The 12,412-nt window shown below is 50.7% G+C and overlaps 2 protein-coding genes across 2 annotated transcripts in view; one reads left to right on the top strand and one right to left on the bottom strand.

Moving 5' to 3' along the window:
- Nucleotides 1–5,270, top strand: part of hdac7a (histone deacetylase 7a) — a gene marked incomplete at its 5' end in the record, with an annotated part of 32,773 nt that extends 27,503 nt beyond the window's left edge. The window contains 3 exons of the mRNA XM_079742294.1: nt 1–75; nt 1,028–1,169; nt 1,874–5,270. The exon at nt 1–75 is cut by the window's left edge and continues 7 nt beyond it. Coding sequence (XP_079598420.1) covers nt 1–75; nt 1,028–1,169; nt 1,874–1,916 — 260 coding nt within the window. The 3' untranslated portion in view covers nt 1,917–5,270. The remainder of the gene's footprint in view (nt 76–1,027; nt 1,170–1,873) is intronic.
- A 4,140-nt stretch (nt 5,271–9,410) lies between these two features.
- On the bottom strand, nt 9,411–10,064 carry LOC307079893 (uncharacterized protein; the record flags this gene model as incomplete). The annotated part of the gene is made up of 1 exon (XM_079742401.1): nt 9,411–10,064. One exon carries the CDS (start codon nt 10,062–10,064, stop codon nt 9,411–9,413), a length of 654 nt encoding a protein of 217 aa, XP_079598527.1.
- Between the last annotated feature and the right edge of the window lie 2,348 nt (nt 10,065–12,412).

A 12,412-nucleotide genomic window follows, 5' to 3' on the forward strand; every position in this document is an offset into this window, starting at 1 on the left:
TGTCTGAGGAGGTGCTGCTGAGGACCCCCAGTCTCAACGGAGTGCGCTCGCTGCAGAAGGTCCTGCAGGTCCAAAGTAAGGCCGAGCTCCCGTTCCTCCCAGAGGCCCGAGACCTCCGCTCCACCCCCATGGGTGTCCCTGTGTGTGTGTGTGTGAGGGTGTGTGTTTGTGTGTGTGTTTGTGTGTATTATATTGTGTATTGGTGTTTATGTGTGGTGTATATGTGTATATTGGTGTATATGTGTGTGTGTGTCATTAATGTGTGTAAGTGTTTGTTATAATGTGTTTGTGTGTGTGTGTTTTATGTGTGTGCGTTATAATGTGTGTGTGTGTGTGTGTTTGTGTGTGTGTGTGTGTTTGTGTGTGTGTGTGTTATAATGTGTATGTGAGTTATAGTGTGTGTGTGTGTGTGTGTGTTATAACGTGTGTGTGTGTGTGTGTGTGTGTTATAATGTGTGTGTTATAATAATGTGTGTGTGTGTGTTATAATGTGTGTGAGTGTGTGTTATAATGTGTGTGAGTGTGTGTTATAATGTGTGTGTAAGTTATAATGTGTGTGTGTGTGTGTGTGTTATACTGTGTGTGTATGTGTGTGTTATAATGTGTGTGTGTGTGTGTTATAATGTCTGTGTGTGTGTGTGTTATAATGTGTGTGTGTGTGTTATAATGTGTGTGTGTGTGTGTTATAATGTGTGTGTTATAATGTCTGTGTGTGTGTTATAATGTGTGCGTGTGTGTTATAATGTCTGTGTGTGTGTTATAATGTGTGTGTGTGTGTGTGTGTTATAATGTCTGTGTGTGTGTGTGTGTGTTATAATGTGTGTGTGTGTGTTATAATGTCTGTGTGTGTGTTATAATGTGTGTGTGTGTGTGTGTGTTATAATGTCTGTGTGTGTGTGTGTGTGTTATAATGTGTGTGTGTGTGTTATAATGTCTGTGTGTGTGTGTGTGTGTGTTATAATGTGTGTGTGTGTGTTATAATGTCTGTGTGTGAGTGTGTGTTACAATGTGTGTGTGTGTGTTCCAGGTAAGTACTGGCAGAGCGTGCAGCGGTCCCAGGGGGGTCCGCTGGGTCGGTCCTTCCTCTCCGCTGAGAGTCGAGACCGCGAGGAGACGGACGCCGTCAACGCCCTCGCATCGCTGTCCGTACGCGTGCTGACCACCAAGAGGTACACACACACACACACACACACACACACACCACCAAGAGGTACACACACACACACACACACACCACCAAGAGGTACACACACACACACCACCAAGAGGTACACACACACACACACACACCACCAAGAGGTACACACACACACACACACACACACACACACACCACCAAGAGGTACACACACACACACCACCAAGAGGTACACACACACACACACACCACCAAGAGGTACACACACACACACCACCAAGAGGTACACACACACACACACACACACACACCACCAAGAGGTACACACACACACACACACACACACACAAAGGCACGCACACACATACGGATAAGCATAGACTTACACACACACACAAACACACACACGCATACACACACACACACAGACACACACAATCACACACACACACACATTATAGCACACGTACGCACACACACACACACACGCATACACATATGCATACGCATAGACATACGCACACACACAAACACACACACGCATACACACAGACACACACAATCACACACACACATTATAGCACACGTACGCACACACACACACACACACGCACACACATACGCATACGCATAGACATACACACACACAAACACACACACGCATACACACACACACAGACACACACAATCACACGCACACACCCAGCTCCGCCACTGACTCCCGTCTCTCCGCAGGGTTCCTGACGAGCCCATGGAGCACGACGAGGACTCCATGTAGGACCGGGCGGAACAGGAAGTCAAATGACCACGGGGAGTCACATGACCACTGGGAGTCACATGACCACCGGGAGTCAACATGACCACCGGGAGTCAACATGACCACCGCGAGTCACGTGACCACCAGGAGTCACATGACCACAAGACCAGGGGCCGAGCGTTTGGCTAAAGCTAGCCAGCTCCACCGTCCCACCTTGTTACACACACACAAACACACGCACACACTCAGGCACCCATACACACACACAAACACACACACACTCAGACACACAACAATGAACCTCAGATGCTTTTTTTCACCTTCAACCGAGTGGCCTTGAACACGCCTCCACCAAAGAACCAAGACGCCTGAGTGTGTGTGTTTGCGTGTGTGTCTGAGTGTGTGTGTGTCTGTGTGTGTGTGTGTGTGTGTGTGTGAGACAGAGACAGAGAAAGCACTGGGGACGGACGGTGGGATTGTTACACGTCGATCGGATCGACCGACTGAGTGAAGTATCTTACAGAACTCAAACTTTCACTTTAACTTTGACCACTTTCAAGTCTTACGCGAAAACTGAGAGAATTATTTTCAAAAGAAAAGGAAACAACAACAGCACGGTCTTGGCTGGGTCTCCCTGCAGCCCTGTGAGCACTATTCACCAGCACAAACCCTCGTATTGGAATGCCTTGAGTCCTGCCTTCGCCCACAGAAGGATCGGGGCCAGGATTTATAAAAGCTGTGCCTTTTTTTGTTCTTCAAATGATGTCCAACCAAAATACTGGCACTAAACGACTGCAAAATGGCCGCTGTCACGAAAGGACCAAGACAGCAGAGTGTGAGTCACACGTTGCCTAGAAACGCAGGGAGGCGGAGCCACAGAGCGAGAGACAGAGAGAGAGAGTGGGAGAGAGACACTGACATACAGTTGAACCACTAATACAACACAGACACAGAGAAGAGGAACGAAAGGAAGACTAAAAATTGTTTTGAAGAAGAGGAGAAAACTTAATTGAACTAAAAATTTTTTTTTATTGCACTGTGTATTCCATAATGTGAACCATGAGACAATTCCAAAGCTCTGAGAAGAAGGAGGACAAGTGTGTAGGGTATTTAATAACTCTTTGAGTTATTAAGAGTTAATTAACTCTTAGTAAAGCTTTGGCTGCTCAGTAATTCCACTCATGTACTATGGTGTCTTATAAGGATGTGCTGACCAAAATACTGTATACCTGTGTGTGTGTAGCGGTGGTTCCTATGAATTTATTGTGTAGGCTTCCTTTGTCTGTTTAAACAATGTTATTTTTTGATTTTTACGACTGTTGAACGACTGGTCTAAGATGTGCACCCATACAAACACACACACGCACCAACACAGATACCCCCCCCCCCACACACACACACACACACACACACACACACGCACAATCATTAAGGTGCCCTCACTTGCACACACACTTACACACAGGCTTTTTTTTTTATTCACACACACTGATACAAATCTGTAACTGACACACATGGAGCACTTACACACACACATAAACACACACACACACAGCGGCTGCACATCTGGACTAATGAGGACCTAATGACATACCACTGGTATTGAATATTATTGATTGAATATTGATTATGTTGCGTGATTATTCTTGACTGTTCGTTCGACATCGGCGTCCATTCCGACCGCGCCGACCGGCCTGCGATGACCGACGTCTTCCTCTGCCGAAGGACAACCCTCAATGCACTAAATGGACATCACACTCATACACACACTGCCTTAGGAAGCCCTTCAATATGAGGACCCTCCACCACAGAGCCGGACAGCCATGGGCCAACATGGCCGCCGCTCCGACTGGGGCTAACATGACCGCCCCTCGGACAGGGGCCAACATGGCCGCCGCTCTGACAGGGACTGTTCCAAAGACCAACCCCTTTAAACCTGTGGGTCTTTTTGTATGTGGACTTTGATATAAAATAAGAAACTGATTGCATTTTGTTTTGCAAACATATTGAAAGAAAATGGGTCTTATGATGGTTGAGGTCTGTGTCTTAAGAACATTCTGGGCGTTGAAGAACTGAGAACCCTGCTGTGGTCATCCGATGGTTCCGATGGTTGTAGGGTCTGGTTTTATCCAGGTCTTCTGCATCCTTGCCAGTATTACCAGCGAGAGAGAATAGTTAACTGTGTTTCTGAACAGATATACCTGTACAACTCTATTGAAACAACATGTTTAAAGATAGGGTGTTGTATTGGGATCTAGTTTTGCATCCTATTCGCAAACCCACAAATGAGGTTACACTGATACAGTCGATACTTTGAAACTCTTAGCATGATCTTCTCTAGTCAGACAAAGGATGTAGTTCCCCCTTTGCCAAAAGCTGAAGATCAAAAATCAGACCCAACAGTCTGAGTCCTTTGGATTGAAGCCTGTTATCTTATTGTGGAGCGGTCAGACACTAACCAAGTGGTTCTTAGTGTTTGTGTTTTTAGCGTGCTGCAGAAGGCCTCCGACAACAAGCCATTAGGAACCTGTTGAGGGTTAGCGGAAAGGCTAGCAGCTAAGATCCTGTGACTTGTAGAGAGGCTATAGCATAGCCATTAGCAGCAAAGACGTAGATTAGCTGTTAGCAGCGAAGACGTAGCTTTTAGAAACTAAGATTTAGCCGTTACCAGCTAAAGATTAGCTGTTAGAAGCTAAGACGTAGCCATTAGCAGCGAAGACGTAGCTTTTAGCAGCTAAGACATAGCCGTTACCAGCTAAAGATTAGCTGTTAGAAGCTAAGACATAGCCATTAGCAGCTAAGACGTATGCGTTACCAGCTAAAGATTAGCTGTGAGCAGCTAAGACCTAGCCATTAGCAGCTAAGACGTAGGTGTTAGCAGCTGAGACGTAGCCAGACCTCATAGGAACTATTTGGGCTGTGTGTGGAGCAGTAGCTAACCCCTTACTGTTACATCCTTAGTATTGCCTTAGAAGCGACAGAAAAACACATAGCGACGCGTGTCGCGCTTTTAATACACCGTGTTGGTGCAAATGCAATGACTGAAGTAACATTGAATGCTGTGTGTTGATTTGTATGTGAGTGTGAGTGCATGTGTTGATGTGAGTGTATCCATCTCTGGACGCTGTGTGTGTGAGCATGTTTGTTGTTATACCTGTGTGTCCATGTGTGCCTGTGAGTGAGTGAGTGAGTGAGTGAGTGAGTGAGTGAGTGAGTGAGTGAGTGAGTGAGTGTGTGTGTGTGTGTGTGTGTGTTCAGCCCTGTAAATGAATACAACCCTCTCTGTATTATACGTGTGGTTCACCCAGATGCCAGTGATCCATCCTGGTGGAGTTCTGGTGTCCTCTGAACACAGAACACTGTACATAGAAACACCCCCCCCCCCCCCCCCCCCCCCCCCCCCCCCCCCCCCCCCCCCCCCCCCCCCCTAAAAATACACTCAATGTCACGCATGTGTGTGTGTGTGTGTGTGTGTGTGTGTGTGTGTGTGTGTGTGTGTGCGCACACATATACACAAACACACACACTAACACACAGTTTGTGTATTGGGTTGTGCTCCACTAACTGGACTTGTAAGGAGAAAGCGTGACGCTCCATTCTTTATTTCATTCCTTTTCATTCTGACTTGTTATTTTTGACCTCTTTCAATGTTTCAACTGTTCTATGTATAGAGAGATTTTCTATTTTTTACTGATATTTCCTCTCGTCTGAATTAAAATGGACATGTTAGTTCCAGTGGGGGCCCTGTGTGTGTTTGTATTCACTCAAAAAAAAGAATGTCTCAAATTGTAGAGGATGTGGTTCGCCCCGATATTGTGAATATAGGACGATCAAAGCTTTTGGGGATGGTTTGAGAACCGTTTGTTCCTCATAGGATTTAATAACACGAGCTGAAACCCAAAACCTAAAAACCAATGTTTCTTTCAGCGGAGTAAATAATGTGTGTGTTGGCGGATCGAGACAACCGCTATCCTCTGTCCCTTCAGAGCGGACTTCATTCCCGCTAGTCTGCCATTGGGCTGAAGACATGTCAATCACTACCCGCCCAGAACATTACAGCCAATCAGCAGACCTCATTTGGGTTTTCTTGCAGACATGCAGAAGCCACTTTACTGCTGAGATGGATCCACACCAAACCTCTGTTAAATGAAGGAAAAGGCAAGACAGGCCGACATGCAGCGACCCTCAGAGAAGCACACACTCCACAGCTGACTGAGAGACAACTCTCTGCTCTCCGAATGATTCACCGTTTCTTTTCTTATTTACGTTTTTCACAGAATTCAAAACAGCCCTCATGTCCACAGAGGAACTTGTCCTGGTCTGGATTCAGGGGTCCTATATCAGAGGCGGAGCAGCGTCCTCATGTTCACTTAAAGGGGGGATGAATTGATGAAGGAACGACCCTGGGAGGAAAGCGAGCGAGGGGAGTCGAGAAAGAGTGCCAAGTGCGAGAAAGTAGAGACGAGGGGAGGGGTAGGGTTGTAGATATAATGATCCCAGAAAGGCAGTGGGGGTAGAAAGTCCAGGTCCACAAAAAAAGAGTCAAGCCGTGTTTTCCTTCCACTCATGCACTGAACCAGCTGGACCCACTTTGATTGGCCATGCCTTTCCCTTTAGCCAATCACAGCGTTCAAAGTAGTATTGCAGACTTTTCTCTTGTAAACTTCCATCTCTGCAGAGCGACAGACACATCTAATAGCTGTAGAAGCACAGCTATTTGGTTCGGGGTTTGCCATTTGTCACCAACACATTATTCATCGGCGTAAGAAACACGTTTGACGGATGTGTTTTTCACATCACAAGCCACTACTCAACATCCAGTTCTTGTGGGTGAATCATTGCAGCATTTGAGTGCTTCACACAACACATGTCAGAGTAAAATACAAACAGAATTGGCCGCTTTGAGGTCCAGTGTCTTCTGCTTGAAAGTTGTAACTGCAGTTCCCGTTTAAAGGGCTGGGCCATTATGAGATACAGTTCCCAGTGAAAAGGACTGGGCCGTGCTGAGATACAATTCCCGGTGCACAGTACTGTAAGAAATGTAGCTAGCATGGACAAGAATCATTCGACTTACAGGCGCATTCCCTGCAACCATAACTACAATTTGAAATAAGATTGGATGCATTGACATTAAAAGGGCCAAACATTTATTTCGACAATTCGGTAAAAAAAACAACAAACAAACAGAGAAACAAAAGTAAGCAGCCTTACTGATGAAGTACACAGATGAACAGAGGAACACAAGGCAGCCACAGTCCGCCCTGGCCTGCGACAGTGGAGCTGGGGGGAGGAGCAGCATGATGCAGGGAGGGAGAGCTGTGCTGTGGTTACTTAAACGCTGGAGTGTAATGTGTCGGGGGGTGGGAGGTGCTGGTTCCTGAAGAATGTGCACGCCCGTTTGTGTGTTTTCATGTCCGTGTGTGCGCACACTTTCACATGCCTCTGTTTGGGGAGTGAGTTGTTTGTGGTTGTGTGTGTGTGTGTGTGTAGTGTTGTTTGCATTGTGTCTTTGTGGATCCTTTTGTGTATACAGTGTTGTTTGTGTGTGTCTGTGTGGGTTTTAATTTGTGTATGTAGTGTTGAGGATGTGTGTTTGTGCGTTTCTGTGCCTTTGTAGTGCGTTGTTTGGGTGTGCGTGTGTTTTAGTCTGTGTGCGTGTCTCTGTGTGTGTCTGTCTTTGTGTGTGTTTTAGCGTGTCTGCGTGTGTGCGTGGGTCTTTCTGTGTGTGTGTGTGTGTGTGCGTGTCTGTGTGTGGGCGTACCCTTCCTCATCCTGACATGGGCTGTCTAAGGAGCGGCCCCCTCCTCCAGCATCGGCCCCAGTGGTTTATGGGAACTCCCGCGGTGCGGCGTCCGACCGCTTCCTCTTTTGATGGTCGTCACGGTGATCCACGGGCCCTGAGGTCTCGCTCTCATTATGTCAGCGAGGCTCGCGCCCGGCCCCTGCTATCTCCACGCCTCGCCAACAAACCCTGGCCCGGCCATCGGAAAGAATGTCAGGGAGGTGGGTTTTGTTTTTCTAAGGAGGAGGCGAGGAGAGGAGGAGGGGAGGAGAGGAGAGGAGGAGGGGAGGAGAGGAGAGGAGGAGGCGAGGAGAGGGGAGGAGGAGAGGAGGAGGAGTGGAGGGAGGAGGGGAGGAGGAGGAGAGGGGGAGGAGGGGGGAGGAGGAGGAGGGGGTAGGAGGAGAGGAGGAGGTGAGGAAGGGAGGAGAGGGAAGGAGGAGAGGGGGAGGGGAGGAGGTGTGAGGAAGGGAGGAGAGGGAAGGAGAGGGGGAGGAGGGGAGGGAAGGAGGGAGGAGGAGAGGAGGAAGGAGAGGGGAGGAGAAGAGGAGGGGAGCAGGAGGAGTGAAGGAAAGGAGGGGACATTAGTCAGTGCTACTGCCTCTGCTGCCGCCCGTGGTTATTATTATTCACCACCGCCATTTTGGGTTCAGAGTTGAGAGTCGCTGGAGGATCGGTTTCACGTCTCTGGGGGAAAGGTGTTGGCTGAAGGTTCTAGTGGATCCAGAGGCTCTCCTCTCATTAAACCCGTGTCACCTCCCTCCTCTTCCTTTCAATGTTTCCACTCGGCCTGACGGGAACACCCGTTACAGCGGCGGGCTGACGATACATCCACAGAGAATAACGTATATATATATATATATATATATACACACACAAACACATTTAAATACATGGAGATGACGACGTTGAGGGCTAGTGATCATAGGGTCAGAGGTCAGGACCAAAGGGAGTCAGGGGTCAAGTAACTATTGGGTCCCATATAAACGTATTCCGTTTGTTACAGTCCAACATTTAGCAGGAACAACACGACGCTAGGATATATCCTTCAGTGTATCGGTCCATTTAAAAGGTCCCTCTGCTCTCTGTGCTGTGTCCTGGAAGTCAATCCTTCGTCCAGACTTAAACCTGTTTTGAGTCTCTTGCCGGACATTATTTTCCCCAAATGCTGCACAAAGATAGTCTGATCAGTGACAAGGGTTCATGAGCGAAGCGTGCAGCGATAGTGGCCTGTTCACAAACCAACGTCCAGCTTAAAGTTTGCTTGTTGTCCTCCAGTTTCCATAGTGGTGTGTGGCCAGTGACTAGCATAGCATGGCTAGTGACTAGCATGACATGGCTAGTGACTAGCATAGCATGGCTAGTAACTAGCATGGCATCGTTAGTGAACAGCATGGCATGGCTAGTGACTACCATGACATGGCTAATGACTAGCATGACATGGCCAGTTACTAGCATAGCATGGCTAGAGACTAGCATGACATGGCTAGTGAATAGCATGATGGCTAGAGACTAGCACAGCATGGCTAGTGACTAGCATAGCATGGCTAGTGACCAGCACAGCATGGCTAGTGACTAGCATAGCATGGCTAGTGACTAGCATGACATGGCTAATGACTAGCACAACATAGCTAGTGACTAGCACGACATGGCTAGTGACTAGCACGTTGTGGCTAGTGACTAGGATTACATGGCTAGTGACTAGCATGCCATGGCTAGTGACTAGCACGGCATGGCTAGTGACTAGCAGACATGCTGGACCAGGCGCCCTCCATCCTCCAGATGGAGAAGGCGTAGCTCAGCCTCTCGTGCGCCAGGTAGTTGCAGCCGGCCGGCTTGCCGTCGGCGTCGTCGTTCTGCAGCACCTGGTACAGGAAGTCGATGTAGCGCGACGCCAGCTTCAGGATCTGGATCTTGCTCAGCTTGTCCGAGGGCAGCGTGGGGATGATCTGCCGCAGCGAGGCGAAGGCGTCGTTCAGCGACTGGGTGCGCTGCCGTTCTCGCACGTTGGCGATCTCCCGCTGGGCGAAGGGCTCCTCGCCGCCACCGGGCCCCGGCGAGAGGGAGGATCCCGAGGAAGGGGACCGCTGTAGGGGGCTCCTCTTGGGTCTCTTGGGTCGCCGAGGCCCCTGGCCCTGGAGGACGGCCCCAGGGGTTTGGTCCATCTTTCCGTCTTCGTCTTCGTCGCCTTCCTCTTCCTCCGTGGTCAGGGCGGCCTCACAGGCCGCCGCCTGTTCGGCCGGAGGTCTCCTGCGCGTGACCCCGGGCGTCACCATGACGACAGGGCAGGTGTTAGAGGGCGGCCTCCCGGTCTCTTCCGCTCCCCTGGGCGAGGCGGCGGTCCCCCCCTCGGAGAGGTTCTGGATGTCGGGCCGCTCGTCCTCCCTCATGGCTGGGTGGTCCAGCACCTCCAGTCCACCTGAACCCAGGTCCTCCTCCTCCTCCTCCTCCTCCTCCTCCGCAGCTCCTCTCTGTGTCCCCCGTGTCCTGTCCCTCTGGTACTCAAGGAAACACCCACAAGAATCACAAGGTACACATCCTAGTGTCCTCCGTGCGATCCCTCCCCCGCACGCTTTGCGTTGTTCTGCGGCCTGGTGGTCTCGCAGCCCCAGGTATAGTCTGGGATTATGCCTCCCTTTGCCTCCTTCTTCCCCGCTGGACTCTGTCGAGCCAAAACATCCAAAATGGCGGGCGTCCTCACAGATCAGGGTAGGCTCTTCAAGGCTTCAGCGTGGTTGGCCAGCAGTGTGTAGTTCCCAGTCTCCGAGAAGGTTTGTTCTCCAGCCGTCCCTCACTACAGCTACATGTGAGGCAGCGGCCGTCCAACTCACTTCTTTAAAGTGGGGGAAAAAAGGGAATCGACTTTAGCTTCCCACCCAGCCTGTCCACTGATTGGCTCAGAGGACGTGCAGCGTTTCAAGCCAAGCCAAAGACGTGAGGAGAAACATGTGTTTGACGATTGGCTGCATCAAAGGGACGAGGCGGAGACAAAGGTGTGTGGATCGACCAACCAGAATGGGGGTGTTGTGACGCCGTTCTGTGGACTTTTTTTTCTTTCTTTCCCTCTTTCTCTCAGAAGTTTCCAGAGTTTATGGGTTCCAGATTTATTTCAGAAGGAGCTGCTGCCAGCGCCTCCCTCCCCTGTTCTGTTCTGCTCCCCCCCGCCCCCCCAGCGCCCAGCGCTCACCACAGCCTCGCTCTCATCCCGAAACAACTCAGATACAGAGAAAACGTACACAAGATGTACCAGACTCTTTGCAAACATGGTGCAAAGGAGCCATTAAAGCCTGTCAGTCTGTGCCCCACCGGCACATCTCGCCACTCAACGAGCAGCTCTTTGGATGCGACCACCGTCGGGCGTTGGAAATGAAAAAGGGGTTCAGCAAATCTCCAAAGCTTTTCGATGGCACCCGGAACAGAGCACTTATCCCGGCTGCCCTCGCCAACACATGAGGCGGTTGGTTCCTCACCTAAAAAACAGGGGAGCATTGAAACGTGCGCTCGTTGTACATGCATGCCCAAGAGCCGAGGAAGGGGTAAGAGGGGTAGGGGTGGGGGGGCACCTTTGCGTGTGGCCTCGCCTCCCACTGATGTCATGAAACCAAACCTCCGACCCGGCGCGTTGCGCTGCCCCCGGCCAATCACAGATAAGTCCTCCAATCATCCTGGGGGGGGGAAGCTGCCGCGTGCTCGCACACAATGCGTCACATTGTTCCCGGGCCGAGGGTCCTCTGGCGCTCTGTGGAAAACCACCCCCCCCCCCCCCCCCGTCTGGTCCCCCCAACTCCTCTACTATAAACATCAGCCCCTCTAACGGGGGGCCGGGCCCACGGCTGTTTACACATGAGGTCGCCTTGGCCCAGACGGCCGTAGCTACGCTCTGTCCAGCGCAACGCCGCGGACACCGTGAGAGGCTAGGGTGACGGCCCCGGTCGGGTAAGGGGGGGGGGGGGGGTCCGGGCTGTAATGTGAGGAGGGGGGGGGGCGGGGGGGGAGGGGGGGGGGGGGGGGGGGGAGAAGGAAAGAGCAGCAGCAGAGCTCGTCTGTTGTACTGCAGGCTCGAGCGAGGACTTGGCATAAATATTTCCACCGAGCGACCTGTGGCATCGCATGTGGAGTACACGCATGCACACACACACACACACACACACACACACACACACATACCGACACACATAGTTGAGAAGAATAAAGTGAGATGGTAACGTACTGTATGGTAATTCACTGGAGCACCATCCCGTCTTAAGATCTCTGCCACTAGCTACGGCCCATCTTTACCAGGAGGGCCCCTAGCTACGGCCCATCTTTACCAGGAGGGCCCCTAGCTACGGCCCATCTTTACCAGGAGGGCCCCTAGCTACAGTCCATCTTTACCAGGAGGGCCCCTAGCTATGGTCCATCTTTAACAGGAGGGCCCCTAGCTACGGCCCATCTTTACCAGGAGGGCCCCTAGCTACGGCCCATCTTTACCAGGAGGGCCCCTAGCTATGGTCCATCTTTAACAGGAGGGCCCCTAGCTACGGCCCATCTTTACCAGGAGGGCCCCTAGCTATGGTCCATCTTTAACAGGAGGGCCCCTAGCTACGGCCCATCTTTACCAGGAGGGCCCCTAGCTATGGTCCATCTTTACCAGGAGGGCCCCTAGCTACAGTCCATCTTTAACAGGAGGGCCCCTAGCTACAGTCCATCTTTACCAGGAGGGCCCCTTGCTAGAGTCCATTTTTAACAGGAGGGCCCC

This window comes from Pollachius pollachius, assembly GCF_949987615.1.
Source record: "Pollachius pollachius genome assembly, chromosome: 8".
In the NCBI taxonomy this organism is placed as follows: Eukaryota; Metazoa; Chordata; class Actinopteri; order Gadiformes; family Gadidae; genus Pollachius; species Pollachius pollachius.